The sequence below is a fragment of the Megalobrama amblycephala genome, linkage group LG7, assembly GCF_018812025.1.
Source record: "Megalobrama amblycephala isolate DHTTF-2021 linkage group LG7, ASM1881202v1, whole genome shotgun sequence".
In the NCBI taxonomy this organism is placed as follows: Eukaryota; Metazoa; Chordata; class Actinopteri; order Cypriniformes; family Xenocyprididae; genus Megalobrama; species Megalobrama amblycephala.
Genome location: NC_063050.1, coordinates 41,552,444 through 41,569,765, shown reverse-complemented (window position 1 = coordinate 41,569,765; position 17,322 = coordinate 41,552,444). Strand labels below are relative to the sequence as shown.

Here is a 17,322-nt window from a genome sequence, read left to right as displayed (position 1 = left end):
ACTGAAATCATGTGACTTTTGCAGTTTGATATGCTCCGAACACTTAAAAGTGTTTATTATCAAAGTCCCTTTAAGACAAGTCATTTCACTCGGCGGCCATCTTTGAAACGCCTCTCGGGCATCCTGGGCATCATGCAATCTCTTTGAATGGGGAAACATCAAATTCTCCAAAACTGTTCGCCAACCTTACGATTAAATATCATTTTTTCAGGCTGGATCAAGCTAATGCGCATGCGCAGACCTAAATGCGTGTCTCTTCGTAGGCTCGCGTCTGACTGTTTCTATAGAAACCGGTGATTCTAACGGCCGCTGAAATGACGCGATGACTTTACCAGTCGGCGATTGGCTCTTATTTAGAAGGCGGGACTTATTCCGCCATATTGCGCGTACGAGTGACATGTCTTGTGTTATTTTACAGTCTTTGTTATTATCTTGCTGGCAATGCAGGCCTCACTGAGCCATCAGATTTTATCAAAAATATCTTAATTTGTGTTTCGAAATTGAACGAAGGTCTTATGGGTGTGGAACAGCATGAGGGTGTGTAATTAATGACAGAATTTTCATTTTTGGGTGAACTAACCCTTTCAGTGGCTGGTGGAAGATATAGTAATGCTAACTTCATGTGCAGCCCCTTTAACGTGATGTTATTCTCAGGAAAAGTCGTGTTAAAGTTAACCTGCCTCTGTCATGTTTTTAAATAAAAAAAACTTTCAATTTTATAAAGTGCCTCTGCTGTTTCTCGTAGATTTAAAGGGTTAAATCTCCCCATCTCCTTCATGACCGGACCAAGAAAAGCTTCGATGATGCAGGTAAGCTGGAGATGGAAAAAGAGAGAATGGAGAAGGTGTAAAATGACAAAAAATATATCAAATGAATAATTCTGCTTCTGATCTGCATCTACATGATAGTCCATTAATGAGAGATTGGAAACGTCACTTACTTAATGTTTCACAGCTGCCCTGTGCTGCCAGATGTTGGATCTGATGTGTTTTTTTAATATCTGTAAAAATAACAATTTTTATTAAAAATGTGTCTTCATAGAATTATGTAACCATTGCATCATCAGTCTTGCCAGGAGGCATCTGTAGTGTAATTTATTCTGCCTCAAGCAACATACTGGCTTCAAAGATCTTCCAATCATCAGCTTGTGTCATCATCACTGTGATTGGATGAGACATTATGCACGATTCAAAGACTGTTTCAGGCTATACTGGATAGAACTAGTAGTGACAACCAAATACTAAGAGTAGCCTATACCATCATCAGACGTCAGACTGTGTTACATCAGCTGATGGATGACGAAATTAATGTGAACATCTTTTTGAAGTATTAATCTGCTTTGTAAAGTCTCCACTTACCGTAGATTGAATTTAAAGCATACACATACTGTTTAATATTCCAAACACATGAAATGGTTGAGGGTTTTGAGGCTTTTTTGTATCCAAACTAATAAATGATGGCTATTATGCAGAGAAAAACTCATCTTTAATTTATATTTACCTTCTTTTGTCTCCAAGGCATTACATTGCTCCTCTTCCTCATTTTCATTTTCATTTTCGGTCTCTGGAATCAAGTCAATTTTTAAGTCAGTTTTATTTGAAAAGGTCTTTTCACAATACACATTGTTTCAATGCAGCTTTCAAAGCAGAAAATCATGATGTTAATGTTTATAATATCTTAAAGGGGACCTATTATGCCCTTTTTCGAAGTCTGGATTTTGTTTGTGGGGTCTACTAAAGTAGGTTTTCATGCTTGGTTTTTCAAAACACTTTTTTTTCACATATTTTACATTATTGCAGCACCTCTCTTAGTCTGTCTGTAACATTCTTGTCTAGTTCCAGTTTATATATAAAGGCCCTCCTTTCGAAAAGCGCAGTGTGCTTTGATGTCACAGCCCTTACCATAACCACAAGTTTCAACACACTGGCTGTGTCTGAAAGCTTTAGGCAGCTGATTTGTTGCCTCATTGCCCTATCTGGCAGGCAGCATTTGTGCACAAAGTTAACTCACAAAACTAGTTTCGGACAGGCTTCCAAGGCAGCATAACACTTTAATGATCTACAACACAATAGAGCAAGCTTTGTTGTTAACTATAACCGAATATTTAGTTATTACAATAGCAATTTCTCACTAAATAACATCAGAAGTGGAAAACATTGGTCAAAAACACATTTACACACAAACTGACCATCAACTGCAACTTTCAGATGACATTTATTTTTTAGCTTCACTGTCACAGAATGGAAAGCACAGGATTGTGGGACCTCAAAGGCAGCGAAGAATACATCTATGCTGCCTTCAAAAATAGATCAGATAAAGGTATCTCAGGAGATAGGAAGTAAGCCTAACATTGGATTTGGATGTCCCCTGATGCCTTCCTACCTTGGAATGCATCCTCCAAAGGCAGCATTTTTTTAGATTTCGGACTCAGCCACTACTAACGCAACTCAACAAGACCTCGTCACTTTTTGCGCATGAATTATGAGGAGTAGTGTTCCCTGTAGAAAACAAAACTACAATCGAGGCGTTTCAGGGAGTTCATGAACTACCTTTCGAGTGTAATTTTGTGCTTTGTAACTTTGCAGTCCTTTTTCATGCTCAAACATCAACATTACACACTAAAGAAAGTTGAAAATGTAAAAAAAGCATAATACGACCCCCAGTTTAATGTCTTCATGCCTTATAGTTGCATTTAGCAGAGCTGTAAACAATCAAGCAGTTGAGATTTGCTATTTGCAGTACATATTGCTTTATGTGACTAAATGGATGCGGATAAGGTTGGATATACTAATCTAATTTTACTTTTAATTTATACTCTATCTAATTTTTAATGGGTGATAATATAGTTTACATTTTGTGTCAATATAAACAATCAAGCAGTTGAGATTTGCTATATATGTGATGTGTATTCTATATATGGGATATGTGTATTCAGTGCTAGTATTAAAGGGTTAGTTCACCCAAAAATGGAAATTCTGTCATTTATTACTCACCCTCATGCCGTTCCACACCCATAAGACCTTCGTTAATCTTCAGAACACAAATTAAGATATTTTAGTTGAAATCCGATTGCTCCGTGAGGCCTGCATAGGGAGCAATGACACGTCCTCTCTCAAGATCCATAAAGGTACTAAAACATATTTAAATCGGTTCATGTGAGTACAGTGGTTCAATATTAATATTATAAAGCAACGAGAATATTTTTGGAGCGCCAAAAAAAACAAAATAACGACTTATTTAGTGATGGCCAATTTCAAAACACTGCTACAGGAAGATTCGGAGCACAAATGAATCAGTGAATCGAATCTGCTGTTCGGAGCGCCAAAGTCACGTGATTTCAGCCGTTGGCAGTTCGACACGCGATCTGAATCATGATTCGACACACTGATTCATTTGTGCTCCGATGCTTCATGAAGCAGTGTTTTGAAATCGGCCATCACTAAATAAGTCGTTAATTTGTTTTTTTTTGGCGCACCAAAATATTCTCATTACCTTATAATATTAATTTTGAACCACTGTACTCACATGAACCGATTTAAATATGTTTTTAGTACCTTTATGGATCTTGAGAGAGGAAATGTCATTGCTACCTATGGAGGCCTCACGGAGCCATCGGATTTCAACTAAAATATCTTAATTTGTGTTCCGAAGATTAATGAAGGTCTTACGGGTGTGGAACGACATGAGGCTAAGTAATAAAGGACAGAATTTTCATTTTTGGGTGAACTAACCCTTTAAATGCTACTGTGATTTAAAAAAAAAAAAAAATTATGTGTTTCTTGAAAGAATATGTAATGTGTCTCATTCATACCTGTAATCTCAAAGATTGGTGACAATCCTAGAACATAAGAGACCATTATAAAAAATTAAACACACATAGACTACCACTAATAGGTATACATGAATATACTGTATAGGAGACCAGGTCTCCCCTATATATTGTCTACACACACATACAGTACAAACATTTTGACTGATGTAGGCTTTACAGTAGCATACTGCTGTAGGTTTAAAGGAATAACCATGGCCATGGCTCTCGAAATGGCACACAAAACTATCATATGGTTTCAAAAGATTTGGAAGAATCACATATGGTGCTTTTTTATGTCATTTTTGGAGTTTGGTGTTTTCTGGCCCCAATCCACTACATGGTAATGAGCAGCATGAAAATTCAGAAAACTATGATTTTCTACAGAAAAAAAAGAAAGTCATACAGGGGTGTAAATGATGACAGAATTTTTATCATGAGTGTCTCTTAAATTTCTCCATGGACACTTCTCTTGTAATTATTGTACTTTATAGGTGCGTCGCAATTTGCATACTTATGTTCTACTCTGTGCCGTTTTGTAGTATAAACAGTGTGATTAGTGTGTTCACACTGTCACAGCTTTAATTATGTAGTGGAGGGGGAGAGGCTATCAGACTCCAATGCTGAATGACAAATAACCGTATAAAATTCATACACTACATAGCAGAATTCATAGTGTGTACAAGTGTGTACTGTATAGTGCATCATTTGGGACACAACTTATGTCGCTCTGCATAAAAAGAAACTTCCAAACACTTACTTCTCTTGCACATAAGGTCAGCTACCTTGAGATGGTTTTCGTTTTCTGTGAAAGTATAGATTGAGAGTTAGTGGTTTGGAGTTAGTCAGTGCTGGTTAAAACATGCAAGGTTACTTTACAGCATTATGATATAGCACAAATCGCTTGTGCAGTGTGATAGAACAGGATGTTTGTTTACCTTCTTTTCTGTTCTCAATTGACGAGATCTCAGAGAATACATCATCATCATCTATATGAGAGAGACAGAAATATATCAATCTTCAATAACTGTGAAACAGGTATAAATGATAGGACACAAGTCAAGTCTATTAGCAATTTATATATATATATATGTATATATAATATATAATGCCTTGTAAATATACTCAGACCTTTAACATTTATTTATTTACTTAGCCTATTGAAAATTTAAAATGATAGTAACAAAATTATTGTACAAGAAAAAGTATGCATTAGCATTTTTTTTTTTTTTTTTTTGGTACTATGGTATTACCATGTTTTGTTTTGTTGTTGTTTTTTGGCCTATTAATGGTAATATAATTGTATTCTCTCTTGGAGGACAATGTAAATATCATATGTTATTATGAATATGGCAATCACATCAGTACTGCCACAGTTTATTTACATAAATGAGTAACTTTTGCTTTAACGAGGATACATTTGCCTAAGAATCACAAGACAAACACTTGCTTACCACTCATGTTGCACATTGCTATGGACACATTAGGGACATTGTTCATCACTGAAAGCAAAAATTAGAAAATTAATTAGCTGTCATGTCTGATCTGTGTTTGTGTTTTGTTTGAGTTAGACTTTGAGTTAGTTTCACACTGTTCTCAGTTCAGTTTCCTTTGTTCATGCTCTACTGTTGCCATGGTTTTTGATTTTCCCTTATGTGTTTTACCTGTGTCTTGTTAATTATCTTGTTTAGTCCCAGTGTATTTATAGCCCTGTTTTGGTTCAGTGTTTGTCTGATTGCATTGCTACACTGTACACAGCAAAATCCCCAGAGTTAAATCAACTCTGCTTAAAGTACATATGGCCCCTCTCTAAATAGTGTTAAAGAAACACTGAAGCAGAGTTAAAGTCAGTTGTAGTTTTTTTCTCTTTTCTTCAGTGATTTTGCTTGTTAACAGCAGGTGTTCATCACTAATGCTCAATCATCACATAATTAATTGCTTAATTATCTCATTAACTTTAACTCTGCTTCAGTGTTACCTTAACACTATTTAGAGAGGGACCATATGTACTATAAGCAGAGTTAATTTAAATTCCTCTGCTCTGAGGAATTTGCTGTGTAGTTGTTGTGTTTGTGTTTCATTTTCCCCTGAGAAGTGCTATTTGGTCTTATTAAAAGGAGTTTGGTCTTATTAAAAAGAACTGCTTGCAATTAGATCCAGCTCTGTTTCAACCCCAGCGTGACGTTAGCACAATCATAGTGTCACTCACAATTTTCCGTTTGGTTGCTGAGCTGATGTGCACTGGCTGAAACCGGCACCAGTGTGAACAACTGGGACTTTCCTAAAGGGAAAAGATCCAAATAAATTAATCAAATGTGATATCTATTTGCATTGTCAATTGTATTATAATGGATTCCAATCTGAAAACACCCCATTGTCAAAGGACTGTTGGGCCTGGCTAGATTTATTTTGTGTAAGTGATAGTGATGCTCACTATTTTTGCTCTTGAAGATCATGCAGCCCGCACTCAATAGCGTTACCACAACCACAGTCAGTACCATGGCCAACCACACTGAAGTGATCAAACACCAGCCCTCTAAAAACAAGGAAATGTACAATAGCAACAGAGAATTTAACAAGAGCACAGCGAAACATAATACATGAATGAAACATGAAAAACAATATAGCATTCAATATTACAATGCTTAAACATCAGAAAGAACATTCCCTTGTCTTAAAAGTCTTGGTAAGTTCATTTTACACTTACATGAACTCAAATGACCTTGTACGAGTCTGGCAGTGTGCTGTCTGAAAGGATTTGTGGTTTTGGATACGTCAAACATTGAATAGACTGGCTTGATGTATTGCTATAATATATTTATCAAAAGTTAGGTTGAATTATGAAGTCCTGCTGTCTCCTTCCATGCCCGAATCAATAGACAGGATAAAAGACAGTCTCAGCTCTCCTTCAGAGCGAATTTATGAGGGAGGTAGAGATGCTTGGGTGAGAACAATTCACTGCGTATTTGGAGAATTATATTTGATATGTTGTAATCAGCATGGCTGAAAGAAATATATATACACTAAATTATTTATATCGTATTATAAAATGTGCTACATGACCAAAAAAAAAAAAAAAAAAAAAGTCAAATGTTTGGTACAAAGCAGTCAATAAAAATCAGAAAAAATTGATTTATATATTTATTTATAAATGTTATATTATATATTATTTATATAAATATGATTTACAATATGAATTAATAATATATTTTCCAGATTTGTAAGGACATAAAACAAGGCTGTGTTCTTTCCTCTGTGCTTTTTTCTTTATTTACTAATGAGTTTTCGATTGAGGATTATTAAAATATGCCGATGATATGGCCTTAGTTGGCCTATTGGAAAAAACTAACTCTTTACATGATGTTGCCTATTTGGCTCACACTAAGGCCCTAGAAACTTGGTGTAAGTTTAGCCAACTGGAAATTAGTGTCATGAAGACAAAATAATTAATTATGTGCACAAAAAGAGACATGACAATCCAGACAATTTCACTTGTAGGTCAACAAGAAGAAATTGTGGAGAATTTTAAATATCTTGGCTCAATCCTGGATTCACAGGTGAGCTTTGTCGATAATTCTGAGTACATCTTTAAAAGACAACTCAGTGGCCAGCATATTTTAGTACTTGTGTACAAATCTATTGTGGAGAGTGTATTGTCTTTTCATTTCCCTGCCTGGTATGAACATTTAAACTGTAGATCGAAGAATAAATTCACCAGAATTGTGTCAATGGCAAGCAAAATTGTTGGGAGACTACAGAAGCCCTTAGGACAACTTCATGCTAAAAAGGGCAAGGAAGAAGGCGAGGAGTATCCTTGCAGATAGTTCTCACCCTCTTTTTAGCCAATTTGAGCCCTTGAAATCAGGTAGGCGCTACAGAATACCTCTTGCGAATAAAAATGTGTTTAAGTGATCATTCATTCCAAACGCTATCAAAATTCTCAATTCCGCAAGTGTTTGATGAACCAGATGACAGCAGCATGAATTGTAATTGTTATGAATTGTGAATCTGTCTGTCTGTTTTTTTTTTTTTTTATTTTTTTATGTTTTTGTTGTTTTTAACACTATTTATGTGCTGGTGAGCCAAAGACAATTTTCCACCTTGGTGGACAATAAAGATATGCAATACAATACAATACAATAACTTTGAGAGAATTTGACAGAATGTTAGCCAACGTTCTGAGAATGTTCCCTGTTAGATGGGATGATGTTATTTTTAATTATTTTGGCCCCTTAGACTTGATGTTAAAATCTGGTTTATTATCGTTTGTGTGTAGTATTGGCATTGTGGGAGACAGAGTTTTCTGACAGTTTCTCACCTTTTTTTGTTCTTGTAACTGGTAACGCTGCAGATCTTGCTGTTTCATTGTGCTCCTGGTAGTAAAAGAGGAAACTGCTGCTAGTTGTTTGGCACTTAAGCTCAAGTGTAGAAGCTGTTACTTGGAAAGATATTGTAGTTGTTTTGAGCGAAGGGGTAATTGAAGAAGTGTTTTTTAAAATGGAGGTGTTTTGTCTTGGAGGACTGGGGTTTTCTTGTGTGCGTTCTTCTGTGGACATGTTCAGATCTGGACATGTGTTATTGTCTGGTGGGAGGTAGCAGTAGAATAGTCCCTGATCATTTTGGGGTTCAGTATATAGATCTGTGTTGTTGAGAAACGCAAATACACTAATGATCCATTCAGAGAGATTGCCTGCCTTCATTGTCAGAACCACCATCACATCCTCTCCTATGAAATGCACACAGTTGTTGTTATTATTATTGGTATATTATTTTAGACAATAAACAACAAGCAGCAGCAAATTTCACAAATAAAATATTAATAAAACAACTGCCTACCTGACGGTGAGGTATTGTTGTGGAGAAGCCGCAAATCCATTTCAGCTTTACACAGATACCATCCTTCATCACGTCTGTGTTGACTGCTGGAATTTGTAAGTTCTGTTGCACATGGAGGGTCAGCCTGACCACATACTTGTGCATCATTTTCAAGTGTGCAAGGGTCAAAAGGCTCACAGAGAAACTGAATTTGTGATATGTCTGAGAACAGAAAAAAGAAGAAGAAAATGCTCTAAAATTCATGTGCAATACTGTGCAATTCAGTTAAAGGTGCCCTAGATTCAAAATTTGAATTTACCTCGGCATAGTTGAATAACAAGAGTTCAGTACATGGAAAAGACATACATTGAGTTTCAAACTCATTGCATTCTCTTTCTTATGTAAATCTCATTTGTTTAAAAGACTTCTTGGAAAACACGCAGATCTCAACATAACACCGACTGTTACGTAACAGTCGGGGTGTACGCCCCAATATTTGCATATGCCAGCCCATGTTCCCAACATTATGAAAGGAATTAGACAAGGGCAGCCAGTAACGTCTGGATCTGCACAGGTGAATCAACAGACTAGGTAAGCAAGAACAACAGCGAAAATGGCAGATGGAGCAATAATAACTGACACGATCCATGATAGCATGATATTTTTAGTGATATTTGTAAATTCTATCTAAATGTTTTGTTAGCATGTTGCTAATGTACTGTTAAATGAGGCTAAAGTTACCATCATTTCTTACTGAATTCACGGAGACAAGAGCCGTCGCTATTTTCATTTTTAAACACTTGCAGTCTGTATAATTCATAAACACAACTTCATTCTTTATAAATCTCTCCAACAATGTAGCATTAGCCGTTAGCCATGGAGCACAGCCTCAAACTCATAGAGAATCAAATATAAACATCAAAATAAATACTTTACTCACATAATTCGAAGCATGCATACAGCATGCATGACGAACATCTTGTAAAGATCCATTTGAGGGTTATATTAGCTGTGTGAACTTTGTAAATGTGCTGTAATATAATCGAGAGCTCGTGTGGCAGGGAGCACGTGAATTAAAGGGGCGGCGCGCTGAAAAAATCAGTGCATAGTTAATGATGCCCCAAAATAGGCAGTTAAAAAAATTTATTTAAAAAAAATCTATGGGGTATTTTGAGCTGAAACTTCACAGACACATTCAGGGGACACCTTAGACTTATATTACATCTTGTGAAAAAGCATTCCTGGGCACCTTTAAAAGGAAAATCCTTCAAGTTTAAACCCATGCCAATTGTTGGTTTTATAGCATTATTTTTTATGGAATATTGCAATATTTATTATAAATAATTTATCTGTGCATATAATTTTTTAACCATTGCTCATGGTTAGTTCATTTTAGTTAATACATTAACTAATGAACCTTATTGTAAAGTGTTACCAAAAAAGCCATGAACCAAGCCAGTTATCTAGGAGGTGAATCATAAAGCAGTGCTTCATGAGAGTGGGCTGAGCTAAAGAGCTATTTTGCCACATGTTGCTTTTTTCGACTCTCTGATTGGTGTAATTTTCCTTACAGCATCATGGGTAATGTAGTTTTTCACAAGGAATTCCACAGTTAAACAATTATTTTAAAAATAAGCTTAAATAATGCGGGCTGACGGTTTCAAGTGACAACAATCCAACGATCTATTCAATTTCTGATGGACAAAATCAAGTCCCGCTCTACATGTTTTCTTGTTCGAAAAGCTGTTACACTCAGAGATAGAATGCCACAATAGGGAACAAAAGACTATAGCACCTTCCGTTTCATGCCAACTTTTAAGAATTTTCCCCTAAAGCCTTTAAATACATCAACTTTTAATAAGCAGTAAAGCAGTTTTGTTTAAATTTGATATAATTTTTTAATAATATTAAAACATTATGGCAAACTAGTTAGATTTTGTTAAGGTTTCAGGATAGTATATCACCCTGAAACTTCATGTCTCCAAGAAATATCAAAATGAATTTTAATTTCAGAAATTAAAAATGCTTGTCAAAAAAGGTGTATTCAAGTCATTGTATGTATGAATTGAATTATTTAATGTATTTTTAATGATTATCATCCAATATCTCACCTATTTCAGTATTCACAATTAAACATTACTTAAACTCCACAAACACAGAACAGGTACAGTAGATTACAGCTAAAACTAAATCTATTCTCATTTGCTCATTTGTGTACCTCTTTATCTGACACCTTTGTCACATAAGTATACTGTACAGCTGTAAAATTTTAAGAAGTTTCTCTTCCTGTTTACTCAAACACAAGAGTGGTTTTCTGTTATGTTGGCAAGTTAGAGAGACATTTCCTGTCTAAAAGTTTAAAACCTAACAAACCAACCAAACAGTTTTGTTCTGTAGGCATACGTACATAAGGTTTATGGCTTGTATAAGCAGGACAGAGTAAGGATGACTCTGGGTAATTTGCTCAGACTGTCTAAAACCATAAAAACAAATGTGCATTGATAGTGTATATGCTATGTGTGAATAGTATCCAAAGTTTTACATCCCTCTCCCCACCCAAACCTACTCAGTGGTTTTTAATACCTCATACCATGTCCAGACCACAATAGTGTAATCACCTGCGACAGAGTGCCAACTGTTTTAGACTGTTTAAAGTTTAATATTGTTGAAATGTAGACATACCGAAGGTACATTGACAATGCACCATATCATATATCTCTAAAAGACATGGACAATACTGAAGTTTACTCATGCTGTCACTCATACAAACATTTCCTTCTGAACACGCTTTTCTCTTAAACACACGTGGTCACACAAACCCACCCCAGTGCCTCATTTCCCTCCCTCACGCTTGCACGAGGACCCCAAACCATCTTACTTTGCTATTTTCACTTACTTGGAAAAAACTCTGGTAGGCACAAGATGAAGGTGAGAAAGAAGACAATGCTGAGTTTGATGGCACCTGATCTCGTCATGGTAAAAGACGGTGATGACTGCGCAAATGTAAGGTCGCCAACCTCTCAACTTGTTGACCATACATTGGAAATCTTACACAATCTCACATCTCACCCTTTATCTTATCTAGTCCCACGTTTAGTCTAAAATAATACTTAACCTACAGATATTTTCAGTGTGTCTTCAGAACGAACTAGCACTGTCTTGATTACATAGATGATCTGTTTTACCACTTCCTGCTTGTCTTCCTGTTTTGTGTAATTTTGAAAACAGAAAGAGCAAAGAAGGACTTTTTAGGTTGTTCGTGTATTTGCTTGTCTCACAAGGATTTAAATCATTGTAGACATTAATTTAGAGCTATAGTGTTTCCCTACATGTTTTGTGTAATACACCCCTACTTCTTCATCAGTGGGGCTAAATTATTGTATTATTGACATCAAATTTGTCCAAAGGGGTGTTTAAAAAATAAATAAATAAATAAAGGTTTAATTTAATTTAATTAAAGTTATGCAATTAAAAAACAATCAAAACAAGGGGTGAAAATCAAACTCACCAAGTCCTTTCACTTTTGTAACCTTATAGTCGTTTCTCTCTCTTTCTCTCTCTCTCTCTCTCTATATATATATATATAAAATCATTTGTTATTTTTTTCCTTAAAAAGACATTATTTGATTTATTTTTTAATCTGTTGACAGCCCTGAAATTTTGTTGCCGTTTCTTTTTTAGAGCTAAATCAAAATGTTTCCAGGTACCTTCTGGCTCACACATACATAAACTCTTGGCAGAATGAGTGTTATGTGTGATGGAGCCTGAAGGACATTCCTGCTGCAAAGCAAACAGGTTTGATCAGGGACAGGAGCATCCGGTTATCGTGGCAGGACAGGAGGAAGGTTCTCATCAGGACCCACACTGGGATTAGGAGAGCTCTCAGCATCAAGCACCTTATCAGCATCATCCAGTAAGAGGACTACTGCTGCATTCAAACCCTTTGAGCTGTCTGCTGGGGGATTTAAACTCACACCAAAATATGACGTAACACTCCATTAAAAAAATTATTATTATTATTTTTTTTATGTTTTTGGAAAAAAAAAGTATATTAATGCTCATCAAGGCTGCTATTAAAAAAAAGGAAAGAAAAAAAAAAGTTCAGGTCGTTGATCCAGGGTGATGTTGATCCAGGAAACGACGACACCATTCTGCAGCACACTGAATGACCAAGTAGCCTTCTTTAGGGATAGCACTGCTTGCTCTGCAAGTAGAAGGTCCTGGAAAAGGTGGCCTAAACAAAGCTTATTTTCCTTTCCTCCCAGTTGGCTAGCCATAAATGGGCATCTTCAAAAGCGGTCAAAAACCAACAAAAAAGAAGAATAGGTATATACCTGCCTTACAAGGTAATTTAAAACTAAAAATTGCATGCTGGAACATCAGAACCATGCTTGACACAGCAGACAGTGGTCTTCCAGAATAAAGGTTAGCTTGCCCATGAAGTCCTAGGTCTGAACATCGACATTACTGGTCTTAGCGAAGTCCGCCTCCCAAGAGAAGGCAGCCTTCAAGAGTATGGTGGGGGCTCTTTATTGGTCAAGCAAGCCAGAGAATGAAAGACTCCTTTCTGGCATTGGCATTATGGTAAGAAAAAACATTACTTCCAAACTAGAAAACCTGCCATTAGGCCACTCAGACCGCATAATCTCCATGTGCCTCCCACTTCAAAACAAGAGGCATGCTATACACTTTTCAGTGTGTATGCACCAACCCTTCAAACGGATCCTGCAAACAAAGATGAGTTTTATACTGATCTGTGCAACCTCATACAAAACAACGCTGCAGATGACAAGGTCTTTATCCTTCAATGCCAGAGTAGTCAAGGATTCAGAAGACTGGAAATATGTACTTCTGTTTTGTGCAGAGTAACCTATCACCATCACAAATACCATCTTCCAACAGAAAGACAGCCTGAAGAGTGAAGACTACCTGGATGCATCCTTGGTCTAAAACACTGGCATCTAATTGATTACATCTTGGTGCGCCAGAAAGACCTTCGAGATGCTCACTCGTGTAATGCCCAGTGCAGAGCATTTTATAGACCATTGCCTTGTGCTCTGCAATTTTAATCTTCATTTTAAATCCAAGCCAAACAGAGGAGGCACCCCAAAGGAGAAATTTCAAGTAAACAAATTCCAGTCAGGTGATGTGAAAGCTGACTTCCAGGCGAAGCTCCAACAATGGCTGGAGGATCTCAGTTGCACCACAACTGTTGACCCCTCTTCAGAAGTGCTCAGCAATCCTGCAGACCTCGGAAGGCGTTTTAGGGCTCTCTGTTAAGAAGAACAACGACTGGTTTGATGAGAACAATCAGGAGATCCAGGACTTACTGGCAAAGAAAAGAGGCGCCCACCAAGTGTATCTTGCTCAGTTGTCCTGTCCAGACAAGAAAGAAGTCCTCAACCAGGTAGGTAGAACCATTTACCGAAAGCTGAGAGAGATTCAGAATGAGTGGTGGACAAATCTCTTCGAGAAATCTCAGCACTGTGCTGATATTGGTGACTACAGAGGCAGAATATGGCCCTTTGCACCAGGTCCAGAGTCCCTTGCGCAGATCAAATGGCCAAATGCTACTTACAAAAAAGGTGTCCGTCTTGAACCAGTTGTTGGAACACTTCCATACTCTCTTTAGTTCCAACCACACAGTCCAAGACTCAGTACTCTGCCATATCCCACGACTTCCAGAGAGAACAGAACGGGATGGATTTCATATTCTAGTAGAATCAAGGCCATTAAGCAGCTGAAAAGTGGAAAGGTAGGAATGATGGAATTCCATCAGAGATTTGGAAGCATGGGGGTCCAGCGCTACACATAAACTTGACAAACTTTTTGTCTGCTGGTGGGAACAAGTCAAACTACCACATGACCTCCGTGATGCAATTATTATTACTCTGTACAACTTTTAGGGGGAAACTCTGCTTTCTGTCACAGGAAAAATCCTTGTAAGAGTACTCCTGAACAGATTGGTAACCACCATTGGAGAAGAAATTCTCCCAGAGAACCAGTGCTAACAGAAGTACCACAGACATGGTATTTGTCCTCAGACAGCTCCAAGAGAAATGAAGGGAACAGAACAAGGCCCAGAACAGAACAATGTGACATTTGTTGACCTTACTAAAGCTTTCGATACTGTGAGTAGAAAAGGCTTGTGGCAAGTCATGGAGTGACTATGTCTCTCAAATTTTCTCAATATGAACATCCAGCTACATGAAGACCAGTGTGGACAAGTCAGACATAGCAACGATCTCTCTGAGCCCTTCCCAACAGACAAAGGCATAAAGCAAAGCTCCATCCTTGCACCAACTCTTTTCACAGTCTATTTCAGCATAATGCTCTAATGGGCCACAGTTGACTTTGATGACAAGTATGGCTTCTACAACCGATATTGCACCGATGGTAGCCTGTTTGATCTGAGGCGACACCACCAAGCCTACACCACCAAGACAGTGGAGAAACTCATCAGAGAGTTGCTCTTTGCCAATGATGCTGCCCTTGTTGCCCATAGAGAGGAAGCCCTGCAGTGCATAACGTCTTGCTTTGCAGAGGCTGCTCACCTCTTTGGATTAGATGTCAGCTTGAAAAAAACAGAAGTTTTCTATCAGCCCGCACCTCAGGAAGTCTACCATCATGTTGAAAACAGTTTATCACTTCAGTTACATTTCCATGGATGCCAAGGTCAACAAAGAGATTGACAATAGGCTGATAGGCTGGAAAAACAAGCACCTGAGGAAGAGTACAAAGATTAATGTATACAAAACCATTGTACTGACAACTCTCCTATAGTCGTGTGTCATTAACGGTCGCCACCTGCGACTCCTGGAACGTTTTCACCAGCGCTGTCTCCGAATCATCCTTAACATTCACTGGTTCTAATTTTGTTTTTGTTTTTCTTGTTTTTTTTTCTTTTCGAATACAAAAATCCACTAACAGATGGAAGTCTTCAGCAACGAGGCCATGCTGCTGAAAATGCAGCTGCGCTAAGCAGGTCATACCCCCATGACTATTGCCTAGCAAAGATTGTGCTTTACGGTGAACTTGCTACTGGTCATCGTGACAGAGGAGCACCAAAGTAGAGGTGTAAAGACTCTTTGAAGAAATCCCTTGGTGCATGTCATATTGACCACCATGGTCTACACTAGCCTCCGATCGCATAGCTTGGAGACACACCATTCGCTAGGCTGTCAACTGCTTTATAAATAATAATAGTAATAATATATATATATATATATATATATATATATATATATATATATATATATATATGAAAAAATTTATTAAGACCACCAATAGCATGTGCAACTTTAATATTGTCTGAAAACACAAATTATTATAGTAGTACTAACATTATTCAAAAATTTGCTGCTTTTTTTTTTCAATAAGGTAATAAGGTGTTTTAAATCTGTCACTCAGGAGCTATAACTGAACAAACTTAATGAAATATGAGTTGGCGTGTCTTGCTCACTGTCATATGTAGGTCTTTGAATTCATCTTGACTGCTGTAGGATCTAAGAATGTATTATGCATGTGAAGAGTATTTTAAAAATAAAAAAATTTAGAGAAGAGAGAAGTCACTTAATGTTATCAGTTTCCCACTTTCCACATAATTTATTGTGAGGATTTGGGAACAAAAGGCCGACATCAGATCAGCATAGCAAGGTAAGTACGATTTTATTTTATTTTTATTTTTTTGTAAATATTTACAACAGTTATAATAAAATATTTAAAGCTGTTGAATATTAAATAGTATTGACCTTGACAACCATCAATCTTCGTGCTCATCTGTGCAATACCCACTAGGTGGAGACACTGTCTTTCACCCCCGAAAACGTTTAGTAAATATTAGATTAGAAGATAGATTATTGGTGTATGATAATGAACAGTCATGAGCTCCTGAGAACATCACTGCATTATTTATGAACTGTTCTGTCACACAATAACACGTGCAGATTTTGTATTTAAAAGGACAACCAAGTAAACCCATAAAATAACTCCCCATTAAATAAAATTACAATGTGAAGTGAAAGTCCATGTTTTCAAGTGAGAGTTTTTTTCATTCTCTCTTTCTTTTTTTGTGTGTGTGTGTATATATATATATATATATATATATATATTTCAATAAAAAAACTACTTTAAATCGCTCTGTTACAGTTTTAGGGCTCTACTAGTCTTACTCCACGCCTTTCCACCCGAAAGTGAATCACGCGATTATTATCAGAGTTTAAGAGCCCGTCTCTGTTCAACTACTAAATGTGCAAATTACATCCGAAACAAGCGATAACATCAGCTATTAACCCGCCAGGTAAGAGAACTCATTTCACGCGTTGTGATGTGGGGTTATTTTGGTTGACAGCAGCTGAAGCCCATTAGAAATGCGCGCAGCTACAAGTTCGCAGATAGTTATGCGGTAAAAAGGAAATGAATCAGCCCATAAAAGCTTTTAATGTGCGGACTCATTCAGCAGGAAAGCACGGGGTTCAGACTGGCCTGCGAGTGCCGATAGTTTTGATAGAAAGAAGAAGACCTATTCATGAACTAAAAGTTCTTTCATCTGCACGATCTTTATTTCCAGCTCGGTCTAGCTCTTCTGACAAAGGAAGTGCGGAGAAGTGGATTTTGTTGATGTACCCAACAGGAAATGAAAGTGTTTTGCTCTGATAAAGAATCATGCCATTGGGAAATATATTAGTTATATATCATGA

At 37.0% G+C, this 17,322-nt stretch overlaps 2 protein-coding genes across 3 annotated transcripts in view; one reads left to right on the top strand and one right to left on the bottom strand.

Annotated features, from left to right (window-relative positions):
• Positions 1–466: 466 nt before the first annotated feature.
• si:dkey-192k22.2 lies at positions 467–11,823 on the bottom strand. Its single transcript, XM_048197493.1, has 12 exons — positions 11,520–11,823; positions 8,645–8,845; positions 8,127–8,534; positions 6,243–6,344; positions 6,018–6,089; positions 5,263–5,310; positions 4,747–4,797; positions 4,569–4,613; positions 3,812–3,838; positions 1,501–1,563; positions 941–1,000; positions 467–814 (listed from the first exon to the last, which is right to left on the bottom strand). The coding sequence occupies exons 1-12, from the start codon at positions 11,596–11,598 to the stop codon at positions 756–758; spliced, it is 1,215 nt and encodes a 404-aa protein (XP_048053450.1). The 5' UTR covers positions 11,599–11,823; the 3' UTR covers positions 467–755.
• A 4,957-nt stretch (positions 11,824–16,780) lies between these two features.
• klhl5 (kelch-like family member 5) overlaps positions 16,781–17,322 on the top strand; it is a 76,019-nt gene continuing 75,477 nt past the window's right edge. Inside the window, exon 1 of one of the 2 annotated variants that reach the window (XM_048197491.1) lies at positions 16,781–16,922. The gene's annotated coding sequence lies outside the window, so the exon portion shown is untranslated. The remainder of the gene's footprint in view (positions 16,923–17,322) is intronic. The other variant, XM_048197492.1, reaches the window with a different exon arrangement.